Genomic DNA, 22,530 nt, shown 5'->3' on the forward strand with positions numbered 1-22,530 from the left:
AAATATTAGAACCACAAGTCATACCCTTTCTCTTCTTACAAAACATTGCTGGTCTATATATAGTAAGAATCCTCCAATATTATATTAAAGAAATCCAAATTAAAACACTAGAGCCTTTGGGGGATGTAATTGCTATGAAATATTCTTGGCCAAAAAGCCTAGAGGCTCTAAAGCGGTAATTTCATTATTGTGAAGTTTTAATTTTGCCTTATTAAAGTAATTTTTTTTGTAGTATTTTTTATAAAATAATATAAATTATGCTATAATTTATAATGCTATCTAGAAGTACGAAACATATTTAATAGTTTGTGTTTGTGTTCTATTTCAAAAATGCTTTTTTATTTTTACTGTTTCAATTTTTTTTTCAATATCTGTCATGATAATTCATCAAATTGTATCAATTGTGAAATTGTAAGAAAGTTGGTCGAGGATAAGATACTCAGATATTCCCATTAATTGTCTAATCTAAAATTAACAATTTTCGATTAGTTACTAATCTTTGGATTTCGTAGTGAATTCTAAAACTCGGAATCCAATCACCAAGAAAGGAGCCTCAAATTTAAAAATACCCTGTAAATTTTTAAATTTAAATTTCTGCTTTATTATTCTTTTATAAAAATACAAATGATGTTAAATATTCTACATACAATCAAGCTTTATTAACAACAAAAACTGAGAATCCAAAATTTTGGTTATGCAATGTATGCAAATTTGATATTGATCTATTAAGTATTGCCATGTCGTAACAAGGAATATATATATATATATATATATATATATATATATATATATATATATATTGGAACTAAAAAAAGCATACAGAATCATACAGAATAAAACTCTTATTTGGTAACTTTTAATTTATTAAAAAAAAAATAAATGAAATAAGTAAAATATCACAAACTCTTTCTTCATGCCTGAACTTCCTGAAACAAAAAGTATTTGTTCTAGTTATTATATTTGAATAGAATTGAGAAAATAAATAGTAATTGTAGCACATTATAATTGAGAAATGCACCTCGAAACAAAAGATACTTTCTAATCAAATCAAAGTTGATATGAGAGCCCAGAAGAAAAGAGATAGGCAAGAAGGAAAGAGTCTCTTCAATTTCGGTTCCTATTCATATAGCAATCTAAAGAAATAGAAAGGTCAGAAAAGGAGTACAAATGCTTTTTATTGATACAGCCTTACTGGAAAGCTTTTCTGGGCTAGATCACCTTATAAAGTTTCTTTGGAACTTGGAAAGCAAAATAAGCTATTCTTCGTTACAAGTTTCCTTATAAGATGCGTTTAGGTCTAGCAAAAACTTGTTGATTCTGTGGGGAGGAGGATGAAACTACAGTTTATCTAGTTTAAGAATGTGTAGCCATTCCAAGCAAACACAAAAAAATATTTGGATAAGAAACCCATAGGGGTGAAGATCTCGTCTCTTTGAAGCCAGAATTCCTGTATAATGTAACCCTCTCTATCCAAATCTATATAATAAACATTTTACATTATTTTAATATACTAGAAAGAATTGTTAAATTGGTTAGAGTTTTGTTAATTAATTTGATTGTTTCAAACAAAGGATAAAAATTCATGTGGCATCAACTCTTGCAATAACCTAAATAATGATAAATATGTCACAATGGTGAGGTTACATAAAATAGATTTACAAGAAGCAATCTATGTTGATATTTAATCCATAAAATAAATTAATCATACTTTTATTAACGAAATACAAATGTTCAAGTAAAACAGACTATTTCCAATAAATCTGCTATATGATTGCAATTTATATAAAAATAATTAACACAAAATACACTGAGGGGTAAGTGAGGTAATAATTGAATCCTCCAATGTTATAAATGACTTTTAATATTCGACAAGCATGTAATTACATAGATGAAACAAATAACAAAATCAAATGTATCCAAATGTCTATAAATCACTGAAGCGTTTTTAACAATGATAGGATATAAAGTTGTGTGAATGTAAAATTTCAATCAATTTATCAAAATGTATGCATGAAAAGACTCACCTATTTATCCTTGAATTTGATCCCGATTTTCCTTAACCATTTTTTAATAGCTTCTCTGTCATATTGACTACCACATTTTTCTAATATTCGTAGATAAAAATCATCTAAAACTGGTGTCTTACGATTTTGATAAAATTCATGCTCCACATCTGTAAAAATGCTAACAACTAGATCAGAAATGTTTACGTCTTTGCTCTTTGAGTATGACTGATTTGGTTTTCTAGGCGACTTGATTATTTTTTCATGATCTATTGGATTTTCTACAAGTTTATTTATATCCACTACTTTAACTATTGGACGTTCTTTTTCTTGTTTTGTTTCTTTAGTTTTTTCAATATTTACATCTTGTTCAGACTTGCTATTATGGTTGCTAATTTCAATTGATTCATCATCCTCGTTAATGTTGATGACGTTAAGATCTTCAGCGAGACTGTTTAAATTGTTTGCTGGAGTTGTTTTTAGTTGCTTTTTACCTTTATTTATATGCTTCGGATTTACTTTTGCCTTCTTCGGATTTAGAATGTCAATTTCGCCTTTACGTTTCTTATTTGTAGTTTCATTAGTGCCTGATATAGTATTATCCATATCATTTATAGATTTTTCTACAATTGATTCATTTTCTTCAGTTGTCGTTTCAGTATTCAGTTCAACGTTTGTGTATTGTGATTTCCAGTTATCTTCTGGTCGTTTAACTGGATATTCTTCCATTTCCTTTTTTACAGTAATGTTGCTCCTGCTATCAACGTTTGTCTTTTCATCAATGAATTTTATATCCATACTATTTAATAGTTTTTTAAGAGTCGATTCTCCAAAACATAAACCATTTTCTTTCAACACATATTGAATATATTCCAGAGATGGAGTTTTACCTTTGCTACTAAATTCGAGTTCAATGTTTCTGAAAAAGCTTTCATCTACAAAATTTGTTCGAGGTTTAAAAGACTCCTGTGTTTCAGGTAACGTTTCTTTGCTTGTACTTGCGATTATATTTTCAGAATTATTTTGAGATGTTACATTAAGAGGTACTGAATTGGGTTGTTCAATTATTGGCGAATTGCAACTTGAATTTAAAGATCTCACATCTGATATAACTATTTCTGGAAAATTAGTTGTAGTGGGTAAGGTAATTTTTGGTAAATCAGACCATTTTACCAATACAATATCTGGATTTTTAAAAATGTTTTCTTGTGGGGAATCCAACATTGAGGGTATTGTAATTTCTGTAGGTATTCCAGTAATTTTTGATGTAGGGTCTATAACCGTTTTTTCTTTATCATCATGATATTGGATTCCCATTTCCTGCAACCAATCCTTATAAACTTTTTTTCTTTTAATCGGACATTTAAACTGATCAAAAACATTGAATGACTCTATGATGCGTACAAGGTGACTGTACTCAGGTTTTTGATTTTGTAACATAAATGACCATTCTATTCCTTTCAGCTGAAATTTAAGATTATTAAGTAGAATTTCTCGTTTTGCTCTTTTCAGTACATCAGCAATTTTTTCGGTTAGTTCTACGTAGGGCGTTGTTGCTTTCGACACATTCTGACTATTTGTTTTAAATTTTACACCAAGGGTATTAAGCCAAACAGCAATTTGATTTTCTTGACAAGTATTACCCGTTAATTCTGTGTATTTTTCATGAAATTCCTTCAATGTTGGAATGCTCGTATTACTTTGCTCTGCACATGTTGAGTTGTCGTCACAAAATTCAATTTTAAGGACATTCAACCAGTGCCTAAGGACATCTTTTGAATAATATGAAGGATTTTCGTTAAAAAATAATCTGTAAGATTGTAGATAATTGTATATAAAATTCAATGTAGGAGTTTCACCCTTTTCAATAAATTTATTACTGATACATCTCAAGATGTTGGTTATACAAACACTAGATGACTGAATATAATCTCTATCGAGTTTTAACAAATAACTAGTCATCTGTGGTGTTAAATCAACTTCGTTTGTGACAAATTGCCCATCTTCAATAGTGCTAGGATAATATAAGATGCCTATTGAATCTAGCCATTTTTGGAGTTGTTTTCTTGAACAGGTAATATTCGTTGACGAAGTTATATTTACATAAAAGTAATCTAAATTAGGTATCCGACATTTATTTTTAATTGCAGTTGTTATATCACACACCAATGAAGAATACTGATAATTTTTCATAGTAAATCTTATATTGTTTGATGTTAAATAATCTTTTAAAGTTCCTTTTGTTATATATTTATTTTTTAGTTCTTCATATATATGTTGTAAAGATGGTGTCTGCACACCTGATTTTTCTACAATGCTGTTGATAATACCTATACTTTCATTGTCCAAACATGGTTGTTTGTTATTTGAATAAAATTCCCTATTAATTGTTTTCAATTTTGAAGCTACATAAGAAGGTAAAATCGCTGTATGATGTTCAATCGGTAGTAAAGTTGGCTCTTCTTTAAATTCAATTTTCAATAGATTTAACCAATACCTGATATTTTCTTTTGTATATTGTTTTGCAAATGTTCGACTCAACATTGTGAAAAAATAGTCTAAGGTTGGTTTATTATCCAATGGTTTCGAACAATTTTTGTCATTCCAAGAATATTCTATACCAAGTATGTTCAACCAATTGATAAGATTATTTTTTGAGCAAGTAATACCTGCATCACTAATAAGCGTTTGGTGATAATTGTCTACAGTTGCTGTCATATTTAAATTGTGGAAGCTACTTTCTATGTCTGTGAGTAATTGTACAATCGTAGAATCGACCCCTGACGTTGAACTTGCTTTATAAAATTCTTTATTTGATTGCACTAATAAATTTTGTAATTCGGCTGATAAATATTTAGGCTCTTCCAGTGTTTCTATAGAATCCTCTTCTTTAAAATGAATTTTTAAATGTTTCAACCAAGTAGAGAGCGTTTCTTTAGAATAATGATGTTCTCTCAATATTAATTGACTTTCAAAGTATGCCAAAGAGGGCGGGGAAATTATCTCTTGGTTAATTTTGAATTTTAAAGAAAGTGATTGTAACCATCGCACTAAAGTTTCTTTTGAAAACTTAAGGCCATCCCTTCCTACCAATTTCTGTAAATTGTCATAGATACGTTCAAGAGAAGGTAGATTAGTTTGAACATTTTTTTTATAAAAAAAATTATATATAGTATGTAATGCCGATTTAGCTGCTAACGGCATTTCATTTGTTTGAACTTGTTCATCTTCATATTTGATATTCAATTGATCTAACCAAGTCTTCACAGTTTCTTTGTTAAAAACTTCTTTCGTTATTTCTGAGACTGTTGCATTATAATACTTGAGGGAAGGTATTTTGTCTTCAAATCTAAACGGTTCGTATATTTTTGGAAGTAGATGTAAGAGATTTACTTCTTTTATTGTGATAAACAATGGTAGCACATTTTTTTCTTGGTCTAATGTTTCCTGATCGACGATTAAGTTTTCAATTTCCATATTTTCATCTGTTTCAGGCTCCTTTTTAGGCTCAATCAAAGTGTCAGATACATCTAATTCTATCTTCAGATGTTTCTCTATAGGTGTTTCTATTTCTTCTTTTAGTTTTGATTCAACATTTTCATTTTCTTTATATTTTATGTCAAGCTGCTCTAACCAATGTTTCAATGTGTCTTTGCTAAAGAATTCATTTGTTTTTTCTAATACTTTTACGTAATAATAATCCAATGAAGGTATATTGCCTTCAATTTTGAAAGGTTCATATATTTCCGATAGTACATTTAATAGATTCGCTTCTTTTACAGTTACAAACAATGGTTGTACATTTTTCTCTTGTTCTAGTATGTCCTCATCAACAATTAATTTCTCAATTTCAGACTCTTCAATTTTCTCTGTGGCATTTACTTCAACTTCTTCTCTTCCAATTGAAGGTTCAGTGCTGATCAAATCTAGGTTAGAATTTTCCACTGTTTCTACTTCATCATCTGACAGAATAATGATAGTATCTTTTTTCTGAAAATAGTAGTAAGAGTTTTATGTGAATTTAGTAGAATGATAAGAGAGGTGGAAATAATTTTCATCAAATTAAATAATGTTCAAATATTCTTACCCCTGAAACAGTTTCCGCCGCATTTTTCTTAAAAGTGACTCCAATCACCTTTAACCAATGCAGTAGTTCTTTTTTGGAACACCTTATACCTGGGTAATTACTACGCAATTGTTTATAATAAAAATCTAAAGTAGGTACGACACGTCCACTTAGTTTTTCGATTTGTAAAATGGCAGTTACCAAAGATTTCTTTTTTGTTTTCCCTTCTTCTCGTGATTTTATTATTTTTTTCATGGTATGATATGAAATACCGCATAGCAGAGCTGATTGCTGCAGTTTATTTTTGCCTGGAGGTATGTCAGTGGGTTCAAGTTTTTTATAAACAGTGAAACATACTCCTTGGGATTGTTCATCTAGTTCAAGTATGTCTTCAATTATTGAGATCTCATGTGGCGCTACTTTTACTCTGTAAACAATATCTAAGTTTTGACTTTTGAAATACAAACTTAGCATTTAAAAAGAGTAAAGAAGTTTTTAATGATTTAATTAATTTATAAATGGTTTTAGGTTTTTCCCTATTGTGTAAAAATAGCAACAAATATATTTGTACAAAATTAGACATCACTGGAACTGTTTTATTTCAATTATTATTTTTTTCCCAAAACACATCACTAAACAATTTCTCAAAATTTTCAAAAAAGAATAAAACACGTAAAAACCCAAACCAGTGAGAATGAATTTCTTTGGAAAAGACAAAAGTTAATATAAGTTCAACTTGAAACTATCAAAAATATAAATGTAGTTCATAAACATTTTAAATGAAACTACTAAATCATAATGAGTTGTTTTACATTATATTAAAGAAACTTATACTAAAAAAGTGATAGAGTTACTTACATTGCAGCTTTACCAGGTATATTGAGTGAAGGAACAGCATCATCATTTATTTTTTGTAGCCTTCCTCTAAAATCACATTGTCGAAAATGTCTTTGACACACAAGATACTTGTATGGAATAGCAGGATCCAATTTGATTGTAGAAGGATCTTCTTCTAGAGCTTTTAGCCAAGAATCAAATCTCTGTTCTGTTAAACTATAAATAAAATATTATTATATTGAGTAACAAAAGATATGTCTATAATAATCATGAATCTAAATATATAATCCATCAATTTCTGGAAAAATAAGTTCTCTTGAAATATGTTGCTAACTTATGTAATCTGTTTAGCTCATCAAGTTTTTAGGGCTGTGTAGCATTATTAATTTGGAATACCTATTTATTTGGATAATCAAATTTAAGTATTATTCATAAAAGAAATAAAGAACGGGGGTTTGAAACCTTAAAAAATATGAAGCCATAACAAAATGCAAAACTATATTCATCATAACATGTCAAATATAAGTTTCAGATATCAGAATCAATATTAATCAGAAAACTTGTCTATGATTTCATTAAGACAGAAATCAAGTGTAGTTTCACTTGCACGACCCTATACAGGTCTATGGTCTTTTTTATATAATTTGAGCTCTAAAACATTCATTTACTGAATAGTTATTACTTTATGAAAATTGCTTACCAGAAATAATTTAAATCTGCACTTCTTCCTTTTGTCGGACATCCTTCTACCATACATTTAATTTCTGGTAAAGTTACTGATGGTTTTGGTTGTGAAATTGGTGGCTTTGTTTGTGAAATTATTGGTTTTTGTTTAAAGTTATTAAATGGCAAATTAACAGTGTTTGTTTGTTTAGGGTGTAAAACTGTAACTGGTTGATAATCCTCCTCAAAAACATCATCTATTTCAACATTATCTTCAAGAGATTCTTCCTTTATTTCTATAATTTCCTCTAAACCTGTAATATTTATCTCGCACATTATTTTATTCATATTACAAAAATCTTGTTATGAGAGGTATAAAAATAATACACTAAAATAGTGAGAGTGGATTGTTATACACCTATGAAACTTTTCATTAATCAAGAAATTTGAATAAAACAATCACAACCGAAATCTTCTAGTGAACATTTTTCTTTTGTATTACAATTTTATTTAAAATAAAACATTTTTCTATCATACCTATTCTATGTCAAATTTATGAAAACTTATCTTTTCAAGAAAATCAGAATAATTATAATGCAATAATAACTTCAAATTTAATAAACATTTGATAACACAAAATATGTGGCAAATATTTTTATATCAATTGCTGATCATAAAATCTTTCTTTTTATTATAATTCTGAATGTTTACATTTTCTTTATACTCTTTATAGCTGTAAACAACGAAATTTTCTCTCATTAATTTATTGTGCTTGGTATAGTTAACCTTATTTATAAAGTAAAAGGGTTATTAATTTTATTTAATACATAAATCATTGATTAAATGTGAAATTTCAGTATAGTAAATAACATCTACCTTCATAACAATCAATGGCAAAGTGCGGTTAAAAAAACATTCTATACAAAATGCAGAAGTATACTCACAGTCGTCCATATCTATTTTATATGTCACCCAAGTAAAACATTACACCGAATACTGTAAAAAAATTGGTTTAGATGAGTGAATAAGATCTATAACCTAAATATTTTTATTAAATGCACCACAATAAACACATTCGGTAATGCCAATAGTCTAAATATTCCACACATTGGTTACTTTTCCATCATCGAATAACCGAAAATTCTCTCGACTACTCCTGGTTCTCAACCATCGTGTTTGTTCGCTTGTCGCCGTAACCACAGATGCCGTAACTATGTCTACTAAACCCATACTTATCTTTTCGTCAATAACATTTCTACATTGTCGGCTTATGAAAAATTTATATAAAGAAAAAGGAGAGAGTACTTTCTATTATGAAAAACTGTTTTTTGTAAATTTTGTCGAATCTGGAGAAAAATTAGGATCTTTACAATGTTGCCATTATTTATTTTTAGTAACCAAATACTCTAGGTTGTTTTCGATTGTTGTCTAAGACTAATATAAGCTATAAAATTTCGTCTTAGAAAAAAATTTTTTTCGAATTTTTCACACTATTACTGGCGTTTTGTCCGTCCGTCTGTTTGTAGCGGAGCTCGTTTTTTTGCGGTTAATTCCTGTATAGCTATAGACATACCAAAACGAAGGAAATTTTGGGAATTATTAGTTTTTTTTTAAAGACCAACAGACAGAGAAACGTCAAATTTTTATCTTTCTCTAAAAAAAAAGTCTAAGAAATCATCCCATACATCTACATATATAAGATAAGGTTCTGCATTTTTTGTATTAGTTCGCTGGAACCTGGAAAACTTAGTCTCTAAGTAAAAAATGCGACGAGAGGGCGACGACTTTTTTACTTGTTTAATCCAATAATTATATATCAATTTATAACTACCATATATAGTACTTGCAAATATATATTAGTCCACTTACATCAGTAAAATTGAAATACCTAGTTTTTTACGAGATTTCGTCCTTTTTATGTCCAACACTTAAATATATTGTAAATATTACTCGTCTAAAAACATATTCGGCTTTTTATATTGGTTTTATGCAGTTTTCAGGAAATTTTATTTTAATCTCTATTAGCGTGTGTAGAGGTGGGTATAATATTTATGTCGTATCGTCATATCGGTAACTTGAATAACGACATTTCCAAATAAGTATTAAATAAACATTTAATAAAATTATGTTGATAAAAATGATGTATGGGTAACAAAATATGAGGAAAATCATTTAATCAAAATCGAAATTTGCATTTTGTGATATAAAACTTGATTATTAGTATTAGAAGAACTTCGAAGGTACAGACCCTCAAAAGTGGTCGAGATATGGATTATTTACCTTGCTCTGACAGGCCAGCGCGTATTCAAATTAACTTGATATTACTTATGTAAAACCGTAGTAACCGTGAATTTTTGTTTATTAAACCCATTCTTAAAATTTTAAATGATATAGTTAAACATTAATTTGACCTTAATCATAATAATAAATGTCTCTGAGAACGTAAACCTATCAATTTGTATATTTTTTCTGTTGAAAATATAAAGCATATTTATACTAGTTATCCCAACTCTACTCTCATTACTGCTTGTCCAGCGTTATACAACGTTGCCAGTTTGTTTTAAATATACCTGAGTTGTATACCATTACTTTGAATTTTGAACCTTTTGTGAACACTTTTAATTATTTTCAGCGGAAGGTGATAAGGGAAGGAGCACCTTGGATGTAATTTTAGCTACAACATATTGTAGATCACAAATTCATTTATCCCGACAATTAGCTTTACTCCATCCAGAATTAACCATGCCTATGTTTTCAGGTAATAGATGAAATTTCAAATTATAAATATTTTTTTGTAGCTAAATTGTGATATATGAACACGATTTTACAAAGGAATAAAGAAATCTTTGAATGAAAGAATAGAATAAAAAGTGATTATTTAAATAAATCCATTCAATTAATTAACAAACGGACCAAAAATAGTCAAATTTAACATTTGTGAAAGGGTTTCAAGGATTTTTATAATTATTAGTTTAAAAAGCGATTTTATCGCTACTTTGTTAATTTCAGAAATTACGTATAGATTTCAAACAGCTCGTCCTGAGGTGCGACAATTGTTATTACAATATTTATTGCCATGGCTACATAATATGGAATTGGTTGATCCAAATATACCTCCAACTAATACTCACATGTACCAGGTAAACTAAGCATGAAATATTTCGAGATAGGTGATGTGAATCTAAACTACAATGCTCTATAAATTAAAATATAATATTTTTTATTTTCCATGCTGTTCAGTTTTATACCGGAGAATTGAACGCTGAGAGAAAAGAGGGTTGGGGATCCGCAGAAGCTACCGAGATGGTCCTCAACAATATCTTCTACATCACAGCTAAGGTATTGCCAATAATAGATTAAAATTCAATATATTTAAATTACCTATTACTGTAATTGTATTATTCCAGTTTGGAGATAACCACCCAAAAGAAATAGAAGAAACTTGGGCGACCCTTTGTACTTCATGGCCCAATAACATGAAAGTTATTATTCGCTACCTCATTATAGTCTCAGGAATGGCTCCTTGCGAACTCTTACCATTTGTAAGTTTTCAATGGAACCTAAATGTTTTTTTCTAGTATTATTCTATTAATATATGATATACATAGGCTGTTAAAACTTTATACGTCGATTGACTTTCATTTTTTATTATTTATTTTAGGCTAAAAGGGTAGTACTGTACTTGGCAAGAGTACAGTCTGCAAGATTGTTGGATGAGATGATGATAGAATTACAAACAGTCGAAACACTCAATTGTTTGATAGAACGAACGGAGACGCCCCCATTTTATAGACTGACTGTAATGAGGAAAGCCTCTAGTCATTCAGATGGAGCTAATGGGGTAGCAGGACAGACCGATTCTAGCTGTAGAAATGATCTAAGTAAATCTTTGGTTTTGATAACTTTCCCTTTTTAAAAAATAACAAGTATTAATTGTTTTTAAGGTATAGAGAAAGGCACTATACATACAAAACGACACAGTGGAGAAGATCCATCAAAAACATCAATAATGAAGTCTGATTCTGGATCGAATATATTCTCAGACTTTGCAATGACCCGTCCAGAGAAAAAGTGTCAGGAGGAAATGATAAGCTCCCTAGAAGAGGTTCGAACATAAAAAAGATTTTTATAACAAAAATTTCGTGTACATTTAATTATGTATGCAATGGAAATTAATACGTTTACAGGCCTAAAGAGATTTTCCAGATCACCTTGACTCGATCTCCATTTAAAATATTTTACCCCATATATAGTTCGTGAAATAAATTTTAGGAACTTTTGACAGTATTGCATAATTACCTAAATTTCTAAATTGTAGTTCTCCCCTACTACTCAGTAATAATTCGCGGACATGTAGATAATTCTGTTTTATTTTTATTCGGTTATAATAACTCTATGTGCTAAAAAAGAGTTGTACCATCATAGTTGTTTGTCCAAAAAGGTACCCTCATTGGATATGGCTTACAAAACCAACAGGAATATCTAATTTTTAGGAGAAATATCTGTGCATGAAACTATAATTCCTTCCCGTTGGCTTTCCAAGCTGTGTTTGCCTAAACGATACAAAAATTATATGATGAACAACCCTTAACTACATGTTGAGCTCGGTTATTGGTGTAATTGACTCCTTGTTGAATAAAGGATGTATGATCATAGCCAATAACGAATACCAGCTTTGAATTGAATTATTAGGAACTATAATCTGAAACATTGCAATATAGAAGCATGTCACAACAATTTTATAGATTTTATATAAAATAGCATAACCAGCATAATGTTTATTACAGTGTCCAAATGAAAATATGTTATAAATAGACAAATGGAATAGACAAGATAAAACCGCTTGCTATAACATACTACAATATAGGAAAACCAATTATTTCACTTGTCTAATATCTATGGAAGTTTCTTGTTTGGTTCAAGAAATTCGTTGTGGGACACTCATCATCAAAACTGCAAAAAATTAAAGAGGAATAAAATAGTAACATCAAACCATCAGTTACTTTAACATCAAAAGCATTCAAAAAAGGGCCAAGAAACTTGTTGATATGTGTTAATTCTCTGAGAATTTTGGACCCTCAAATAGTTTTTAATATATATTTCTATTATTGACATAAATATTGTTTTATAAAAATTATAATTCTTAATTGAAACTTTTTTACGTATTTCAAAGATGATTAGAAATAAAAAAAAAAAACTTTAATACAATTTAACTTTATACAATTATGATACATTTTATTTTTAAGGGCATAAAAAAGCATAAAGAAATCAAACACAAGTAACAACATTTAATAAACTTTTTTAGGTAGCTATAGAAGAAGATGTTTTACTTCGAGACAAAACCAATATGTCAGTTTCTCAGCCTCACCCTTTACCTATGCCAGAATTCGGTGGATACTTTGCACCTTTAACAGAATATTTACCTGATAGTTCACAACCAATTTCTGGATTTCATAGGTAATAACAAAATATAATGAAAAACATTTTTTTTGGTTATATTTATATATAATATGTATTAAAATGTATTATTATAGGTGCAACGTGGGAGTGATGCTGCTCTGCGACATAGTTGTAGATGGAATAGAGTTAGATTGGACTGTCCACGTACCATTGATGCTTCACATCTTATTCTTGGGTCTAGATCACACTCGCCCTTTGGTTCATCAACATTGCAAACAGCTGTTGTTGAATCTGTTAATCGTTTTGGCGGTTCATAATGACCATCTCACAGTTGCGCACATTTTACTAAATTGTAAGACGAAACAATTGGAGTTGGGATTAACAACGCCCACTTTGAATAATGTTGTTGAACATACTTTCACTGGTAAACCTGCACTAAAATTATTTTTAATGATTTATTGTTTATCAAAACAAATTATCTACGAATTAAATTAAACCAGATACTCCAAGAAATGTCTAGTTCTATATCTAGCTAGCTTCGTTTATTTATTATTCACCTTTTAGTTTTTCTTTTAGTCTTTCTAGAATAAGTCCAGCTTTAATTTCATTTGTAACATTCAGTAATGTGATTATGTGTTCACTATTCTATAGTTTTTCTTTCATCTACTCAATCGTAATTGACAAAATTTTTCTATTGAGAACTTATATGCTTTTTTATTAATTCTACTGGAATATCTTTGATTTCATTTCTTGTTTGGTCGATAACTTGTGATATTTAATATTCCCTGCTAATTTTCTGCTTGCTTAAAAAGTTCATCTGCGTTGTTTATGGTTTATATATATTTTTTTGTTATAGAGTCAAATCCTACCATTAACGAATTTTTATTACATCAAATTGGTCATGGTAATAATATTGAGGCTACTAATAAATCAATGTCTCAAGCAGCTACCAACATAAAAACTGAAGAAATTCGTAAGTTTTTAGTATGCTTGATTATTTTTTTCTCTTTTCAAATAATTCATATTTTTAGTTGAAGAAAAAGACATTTCAATACCGCAAGTAGTGGTAGTACCAGAAAATGTCGAACCGGTTCCTATGACAAAAGTAGAACTAACTGTGTCTGTGATAATAAAGTCTCTCATACAGTTTCTAGCGTCCCGTCAAAACTCTCCTCTCTGGAATTACGAAGATATAACAGCGAAAGTTTGGTCAATAAAAAGCGTCGAACAAATTGATATTTTCATGCAATATGTGCTCAAAGTTTTTAGAGAATCTTTACCGAACGCACATATTAATGAAAGATGGGCTCAAACAGCATTACAGTTAGGATTAAGCTGTTCGTCAAGACATTATGCTGGAAGATCTCTACAAATTTTCAGGGCTTTGCGGGTTCCTATTACTTCAAGAATGTTATCTGACATATTAAGTCGTTTAGTCGAGACTGTAGCTGAGCAAGGTGAAGATATGCAAGGTAAGCTCATGTTCTAAGAATAACAACTAATCAATTTAATGTGATCCAATATATAATATAGTTATATAAGATAGTGAGGAATTGGAATTTTCTTCTTATGTTATCTGACATATTAAGTTGTTTAGTTGAAACTGTAGCTGAGCAAGGTGAAGATACGCAAGGTAAGCGTACGTTCAAAGAATAATAACCAATCTATTTAATGTGATCCAATGTACAACTATAGTTATATAATATAGTGAAGAATTAGAATTTTCTTCTTATATGTTATCTGACATGTTAAGTCTTTAATTGAGACTGTAGTTGAGCAAGGTTAAGATATGCAAGCGCTTACTTTCGAAGAGTAACAATAATTTAATGTGATCCACTGTACAACTATAGTTATATAATACAATGAGGAATTAGAATTGTTTTCTTATATGATATCTGACATATTAAGTCGTTAGTTAAGACTGTAGCTGAGCAAGGTCAAGATATGCAAGGTAAGCTTACCTTCAAAGAATAACAATTATTTAATGTGATCCAGTGTACAACTATAGTTATATAACACAGTGAGGAATTAGAATTCTTCTTATATGTTATCTGACATATTAAGTCGCTTAACTGAGACCAATATTTTGATATTCAATATAAAGAAACAAATTGGTCAATATCATATTTTGATATAGACTTAAAGAAAAGTCGAAACGTCAAAATTTATCTTTCTTTTAAAAACCATAAAAAAACTAATTTTAAAACAGAAGAGACCTTAAATCAAGAACATTTAGATGCATTAATATATCAAAAGGTCTAAGAAATAAGAAATTGTGAAAAAAATAGTGAAGCTTACCATGTATAGATTTGAGACATTAAATCAAATTCAAGTAGACCGTATTAATGCAATGGAAATGAGATTTCTCAGGAAAATAAAAAATCACAAAAAAATAAAACCAGTTAGAGATAACATATATGAAGTACAATTAAGGAAAAAAACGATCGAATCTAAAATAGCAGGTAAAAATTATAGAGAAAAACCAAGAGAAAGATGAATTCAAAATGTGAAAGGGGGATAAAGGGGATAAAATAGGAAGGAATAAAACAGCCAATGAAAGATAGAAAGGGATATGTCATGACCCCCGAACAGCTATCACACGATAATCTATCTTAGGATTTAATAAAAATAAAATATATATTCTTAGAAAATATAAAATTGAGCATCTATCTTCACTTAGTAGTGGTATAAATTAATCTCTAACTGTCTAAGCTAGTTTCAGTTAATCGTATTGTTGTTGGTGTAGAATTGTCAGCTTTCCATCCAACAAGTGACTTCCAGTGTTTAGCTGGATGAATATTAGTGGAAAAAAGTACTTTTTGTAAACTCCATAACATTGCATTTATACAATTACAAACTAATCTGGTGTTCGAAGATAAATTTCAAACTATTATTCCTCAAGCACAACGAATTTTTAATTCTACTTCATAAAAAGTGAAATTTCATAAAAAATAAAACCTCAAAAATTGTTACAAATTATTGTTTTCTACTATCAATTATATACACTCATGATTTAAATTTTATTTTTTATAGGTTATGTAACGGAACTTTTGCTTACACTTGAAGCGGCCGTCGAATCTCTGGAATCAGATTTTCGTCCCTTAGATTTTATGAAAGATTTCTTCAAATCGACCCCTAATTTAAACAACAAAGAAGCGATGCCTGTAAGGAGGAACGCAGAAGGTTCTCCAATTAATTTGGCTGCGACTCCTGTTTTCTATTCTCCGATTATAGGACATGCGAGGAGTACTAGTTATTCAGTCTCATACGGTTTTAGGAAGAATACACAATCTACTACGGACGTTAAAGAGAGAAATCGACATAGCAATGATTTAGACCATAGGTAAGTGAGTTTGTTTCGATCGAATTAGTTTTATAGTCAATATTCAGTTTTGAAACCCCATTAAAAATTGTATAGTTAAGCCTTACACGTTAATTTTTAGGAAATTCTCTCCTAACAATCTTTCCAGATCTCGATCGGCTCAGAGTTTAAAGATGTTGGGAGATACAGCTACACAAGATGACAAACTTACAATACTGGCGCAACTTTTTTGGTTAGCAGTCTCTCTATTAGAGTCCGATTACGAACACGAGTTTCTTTTGGCCGTCCGACTGTTAGCTAGCGTTATGCATAGGTTACCATTAGATAGACCCGATGCAAGGGATAAAGTTGAAAAACTGCAATTACAGTTACGTTGGAATTCATTCCCAGGGGTACATGCTCTGCTATTAAAGGTTTGTAAATCTTTCTATATTATGTATACCAACAGTTTCCTGTTTTATATTTTTTATCGTATTGATAATTTCTTAATCTATTTCCTAACAGCAATACAGTTATTACAATAAATCTTATGTACAATATTACATCTTTTATTTTTAGATGTTTTAGATTGTAGTTTAGTGAGATAGTTTTTAACATTTTGATGATTTGATTACTTATTTAAAATGATAATATGCTGTATTCAACATTAACTTTCAAATTATATAAAGTTCTAGATCAACAAGAGTGTGTAGTATCCATTGATTTGGAGAAATAACATTAAATTACGATATGTTTATCTTGGAACAGTGAAATAATTGATATATTATCATTCTTTTCCGCCTCAATAAAACTGTTTAATTTTTAATCGATTCTATTCGTTTTTTCAGGGTTGTACACATCAAAATATATATGAACCAGTGACTGCGCTTTTATCACATTTTACCCCTCTGTTAAACTTTGTCGTAGTGGATCCATCTCAAAGTATAGCTTTTCCTATGAATGTAATAGCTTTATTACCTTATATGCTTTTGAATTATGAAGATGCCAATGAATTGTGTATTAGAGCAGCAGAAAATATTGCACAGGTACATACTGGATTGATAAGTGCATTATTTATTATCACTAATATAACTGGGAATCCGTAATATGAGAATTTGAGTAAAAAGATAACACGACATTAATTTGTACAATTAAGTTTATATATTTTCAGTAACTCCTATAGTGATGACTGTAATACTGGGGATTATAACATAATTTCTTTTAACCATCAGCTGTAGTACATGAAAGGTTTGGTTTGTATATTGTGATACTTTTATCCCACAGAAAATAGAAAGATACCTGCTCTATACTTTTTAAGAAAGTATTTTTTTTTCTTTTTCATATTTATATAAACTCTTCTTTGAACTTGGATCGTCTATGTTTAATAGACAGATATCACTAGATAACAGTGATCGCAATTTTAATCTATTTAATACTTGTACTAGAATTAATCCACAGATAAATGATATTTTTATTTCAATTATCTATCTTAAAAATACGTTTAAATGACATTTTTGTCCTGTTATTTAAATAGTAGTGTGAATAGTTTGAATATTTATACTTAAAATTTTTATGTTGATTATACATTATTAGAAAAAATAAAATGTTTTCTATAAAATTCAGCACACTTGAGAATAAAATAATGTCATCTTAAAATTTAGAACAGTGTTTGTGTAGTCATACTATCAGAGGAGTAAAATGGACACATTTCCATCCAGCTAATGATTTTCAAAGGCTGACTAAATTCGGAGTGAATAATACTATTTATAAACCATACAATATTGAAATATTAAATTTATAAACAGTTTAGTTGACATGATGAAACATTTTGATTTTGCATAAATCAGAAAGTTACTTGTTCAATAATTTTTGAGAAATTGTGAAAATGATCAAAAATTTTGTAATTTGATTTTCTTACAAAATCATTACTTTTACCCTGACACAGGTTTATGATAAATTATTTATTATAATGCAAAAACTAGTTTATGGCGAGCAGGAATCACTAATTGAAAAGACCTGTAAATGACAACATTATTTAAATTTGTTTAACAAGTTGTATTTTACCTTGTCCAAATCGACCAAATATTTTAAAATAAAATATAAATAATAGAAATAAATCAACAAAACTGCCATTTTATGTTTCGCTGCATTTACAATTTTGATTAAAAAGAAATTTAAAAAAAACATAAACATACGTTTTTCAATTCTGACTGTCTTTTGCATTTATGTAAATAGAGAGAAAAAATGATAAATCTCCTCCAATAAAATAGACATTTACAAAACTGGAAAACGTAGCATAATTTGTTAAAAACTATTATTTTTGTTGAAAAAAACATTAAATTTATTATTTAGGTGAGCATTGAGAAAAGTAAGAAATTGGAAAATCTTGGTACCGTAATGAATCTCTACAGCAGAAGAACTTTCAGCAAAGAAAGTTTTCAATGGACCAAATGCGTAGTAAAATATCTCCATGACACTTACTCACACTTAAGTCTGAACATGCTGTCCTTCTTAATAGAAGTATTAGAAAAGGGACCTAATAACCTGCAGCTGCCCATTTTAAACATAATACATTGCATTTTGCACTACGTGGATTTAGCTTCAGCAGCTGCTCAACCAGTTAATGCCGATTTGTTAAAAATTATTGTGAAATATATTGAGGGAGCCAATTGGAAAGAATCATTAAAAATTCTAAAATTAGTTGTGAGTAGATCGAGTTCTTTAGTAGCTCCACCAATTACAATCCATTCACATTGGGAAAGTTCACCAATGCCACACCCTTCTTTCAACGAAGATAGTATTTTCTCCAAAAAAGAGTTACCAGGTTAGCGTTTTATATTATTTTTTTAATTGTCCAATAACTTATATACATAAAAAAATTGTTAAAAAACTATTTTTTCTAGGAAGAACAATGGAGTTTACTTTTGACATGTCTCAAACTCCAGTTATTGGTAGAAGATTCTTAAGTAAATCTGAAGAACATTCTACTTCCAAAATCTCTTCAACCCCAAGAAGGTCATGTTCTATTAGTCCAGCTGATACTTCCCCTCCTTCAGGATGGAAGAGACCGTGGATGTCGCAGGTGAAATTATTTGAATACATCTAGATAAATAAAGATACATTAAAATAACCTAAAATGAATCTTTATATATATATATATATATATATATATATATATATATATATTAACTCTGAAAAGTGACACAAAAATAAAACTAAATTACTCTATACCACCTAACAAATACTTAAAGAATCCTTTACACCTTAGATGTTAGCTTTTATTATCCAAACCATCAAAAGGGCTTAGTGAAGAACTGATGTTGCAACAAGGATTGTTGCAGATACCTCAAGAACTCCATACTGAAGACGCTCCACTAGTTTTTTTTATTCCAGATTGAAGTTGCGACGCAGGTTGTTGCCGATACTTCAAAAACACTTTACTTTAGATGCTTTACTAGATATTTTATCTCAAACTATCAGAAGACGTAAATAAAGGTTTGAAGTTGCAAAAGTTACTCATGATTCAGGACGCTGTTTTTTAGATCAATAAATCATCGGATACATAACCTAAAATGCTATTAAAGGAAACTATTAACAACAAATAATTCTTTTTTGCAGGGTAGAGTGAGAGAATGCTTGGTAAATCTTCTAACAACATGTGGTCAACGGGTTGGATTACCAAAAAGTCCATCTGTAAGACAATTTATATCGATCAAAACATTTTGATTAATTGATATTTGTGTTTTAGGTTATTTTCAGTCAAACTTCCGATATTATTGAAAGGCAATCGAGTATGGCATCGAGTACCGAAGAAGTTTCAGCCGGTAATAATGACATGAGCGGTGGTTCCCGAAGAGATGATGCTGCAACAGAATTTGGAGTTTTCAAAGATTTTGACTTTTTAGAATACGAAAGCGAAAGTATTGAGGTACTAATCGTACAGATTTTCGCTAATATTTTTCTGTAATGAATTGTTTTTAGGGTGAAAGTACAGATAACTTTAACTGGGGAGTGAGAAGAAGACCACTTAGCCAAGGTGAAGATGATCAATCTAATCTAAAGCAACTGGAAGACAGTGTTAGTGAAAAAACGCCAGTACTAACAGTAAGAAAGGTACACGTCTGCCCTTTTGACCATAATGTGAGTTGACGTTTTTATGTATAGCTTGCAAATGTTGGTCCAACTTACAAATAGTGCATAAAAGAATAAGTAGATACTAACTGTTTGTCGTTTTAAGCTTTAAATGTGCTGCAACATCAATCAAAATTAGAACTTTTTTAAAAGGTTTTCAATTAGTGCTATTTCTATATCCAATACCAGTTTTATTATTGAAATATCATTGCTATTTTCCTCGATTTACTTGTAGAATTGAAAAGAAATCATATACCAAATAAAATGTTCGAATCATCTTTCTATATTTTCATTGTTGATTTAATAAATTACATTCAAATGCTGATATGATTCTAATTAAAGAGCTGTATAAAGTGCGTTGAAAAAGTATCTAGGTTATGTTATAAACTGTTACTTTGAGTGTTCAGTTAGTCTTAGAAAAGAGGAATTGAATACTAGTCTTTAGTTAATAGTTAATAGTTAGACTAAACTACTTTGAAGTGACGTATTGTATAAACACATAAAAATATACCATACCGATAGGACGGAAATCGATGAAACGGAGTAGGAAAACAGATTTCAATAGTGTAAAAACTCAATTAGAAGGAAGTATGGATAGTTTAGGTGTTCCAACTTGTCTTTGATAAAAGAGGTGTATTAATTGTTCATTGTGTATAACTAAGAGGGTGACCATATACAACGGTAGTAAATATAAAAAAAACTATAATTCGAAAGCAATACAAAATAATATGGGAGTAGGTAGTAAGGTAAAGTTACAACATTCACTTGTTTTTGAAGGTATTTAAGTTACTAATTACTTTTTTCAAAAAATGTTGTAATTTATTCACTACCTCTCCTACCTTAGGTATTGATGTAATATTTCTTCTCCATTTGGTTCTATCCTTCGCTTCTTGTTTATCCTATTCCTAGTTCATTCATCTTTTCTGTTCTCTGATATTTCCGTATTCCATTTTCATTCTAGTATGTTTAATATTTTCATTATTTTTATCTTTTGTTTGTTTATCCCCCGTCCGTATTGTTTCCTTTCATCACTCCACTTTTCTATTCTGTCTTGTAGCTCTTCCTTTGTGTTAATAAATATTTCTAGGTCGACCACATACATTAGTTAGTTTGTGTAAATTGGTCTCAGTTTTTTGTATCCTATATGTGTTATCTTTTCTTCTTTTTCACTTGTTTAGATATTTCATCTATGATTAATAGAAACCTTTCTATTTCCCATTATTCAAATGTTTTCTCTAAATCAACTACTGCAATGTGAATTCCATTGTCTTTCTGTTTTATTTGTGTCAAAGCTCATATCCAATTTTGTGCTATTAGTTGAATCCAAAAGCTTCGTGTATATCGTTTAATGTGTTGTGTATCTTCTGTTTTCAATTCTACATTCATATAAATTGCTTGTACTATAATTTATTAAACAAGAAAAGACTTTTATAGTCTAAGTGAAACTTATATATTTTAACCTAACTAGGGTATTGTGACAGCTCTAATAATGAAAATTGTCAATATTATAAATATAGAATTTTTGCTTCCTATAAAAAAATGCTGTTTTGACTTCTTTATATCATTTTCCAAGATTTTAACATTTGATTATTATAACTGCTAACTAGAATCTACTTTATTTGTTCAACTAGTACATTATTGAACTTGATATTTATTATACTCTATCCTCTGTTATATTTTTATTCATTGTCAGCATAAATTGGACCAGATAATATGGCAAAAATATATTATTTTTGAAAAGATTTGAAAAATGCTGTTTATAGGTCAATAAATCAAATTTCTGGTAGAAATTTAAAACATTTAAATGTGAAATAATCCTTCTCCTGTTGCTTAATAATATATGTTTGTTTCTATAAAATTCCTTCAGGTTAATTTATCATATTTTTTTTCATAAAATTATTTTTAGCGTTTATTGACAGAGGAATCATCAGACGAAGAAGTTGGCTCTGAGTCACCTTTAGATGAAATAGCAATCGCTCCAGAATTTGATAATAGTATCGAGAATGGCGCTATATTCCCTCCTTCTTCTCTAGCTTTGAGAGAGAATAACTCTCAGGTTCAGTCCAGTGCAAGATCAGATACAAGGTTTGTATATCTAATTACTATTTAAATTATTCCAAACTTAACTT

The 22,530-nt window shown here is 29.4% G+C and overlaps 2 protein-coding genes across 4 annotated transcripts in view; one reads left to right on the forward strand and one right to left on the reverse strand.

Moving 5' to 3' along the window:
* Positions 1 to 22,530, forward strand: part of LOC130442610 (protein furry) — a 40,618-nt gene that overhangs the window by 12,785 nt on the left and 5,303 nt on the right. The window contains exons 18-36 of one of the 3 annotated variants that reach the window (XM_056776886.1): positions 10,202 to 10,327; positions 10,579 to 10,709; positions 10,810 to 10,908; positions 10,977 to 11,111; positions 11,231 to 11,450; positions 11,514 to 11,674; positions 12,875 to 13,026; positions 13,104 to 13,393; positions 13,826 to 13,942; positions 14,001 to 14,441; positions 16,003 to 16,312; positions 16,413 to 16,704; positions 17,119 to 17,316; positions 18,623 to 19,094; positions 19,174 to 19,352; positions 19,889 to 19,963; positions 20,019 to 20,198; positions 20,252 to 20,410; positions 22,308 to 22,486. In XM_056776886.1, the coding sequence (XP_056632864.1) occupies positions 10,202 to 10,327; positions 10,579 to 10,709; positions 10,810 to 10,908; positions 10,977 to 11,111; positions 11,231 to 11,450; positions 11,514 to 11,674; positions 12,875 to 13,026; positions 13,104 to 13,393; positions 13,826 to 13,942; positions 14,001 to 14,441; positions 16,003 to 16,312; positions 16,413 to 16,704; positions 17,119 to 17,316; positions 18,623 to 19,094; positions 19,174 to 19,352; positions 19,889 to 19,963; positions 20,019 to 20,198; positions 20,252 to 20,410; positions 22,308 to 22,486 (3,916 nt within the window). The remainder of the gene's footprint in view (positions 1 to 10,201; positions 10,328 to 10,578; positions 10,710 to 10,809; positions 10,909 to 10,976; positions 11,112 to 11,230; positions 11,451 to 11,513; positions 11,675 to 12,874; positions 13,027 to 13,103; positions 13,394 to 13,825; positions 13,943 to 14,000; positions 14,442 to 16,002; positions 16,313 to 16,412; positions 16,705 to 17,118; positions 17,317 to 18,622; positions 19,095 to 19,173; positions 19,353 to 19,888; positions 19,964 to 20,018; positions 20,199 to 20,251; positions 20,411 to 22,307; positions 22,487 to 22,530) is intronic. The other 2 variants (XM_056776888.1, XM_056776887.1) reach the window with 2 other exon arrangements.
* LOC130442611 (uncharacterized) lies at positions 809 to 9,540 on the reverse strand. Its single transcript, XM_056776889.1, has 7 exons — positions 9,363 to 9,540; positions 8,514 to 9,306; positions 7,607 to 7,883; positions 6,928 to 7,122; positions 6,091 to 6,496; positions 2,025 to 5,993; positions 809 to 926 (listed from the first exon to the last, which is right to left on the reverse strand). Exons 2-6 carry the CDS (start codon positions 8,521 to 8,523, stop codon positions 2,025 to 2,027), a joined length of 4,857 nt encoding a protein of 1,618 aa, XP_056632867.1. The 5' UTR covers positions 8,524 to 9,306; positions 9,363 to 9,540; the 3' UTR covers positions 809 to 926.

Source organism: Diorhabda sublineata, chromosome 4 (assembly GCF_026230105.1).
Source record: "Diorhabda sublineata isolate icDioSubl1.1 chromosome 4, icDioSubl1.1, whole genome shotgun sequence".
NCBI lineage: Eukaryota > Metazoa > Arthropoda > Insecta > Coleoptera > Chrysomelidae > Diorhabda > Diorhabda sublineata.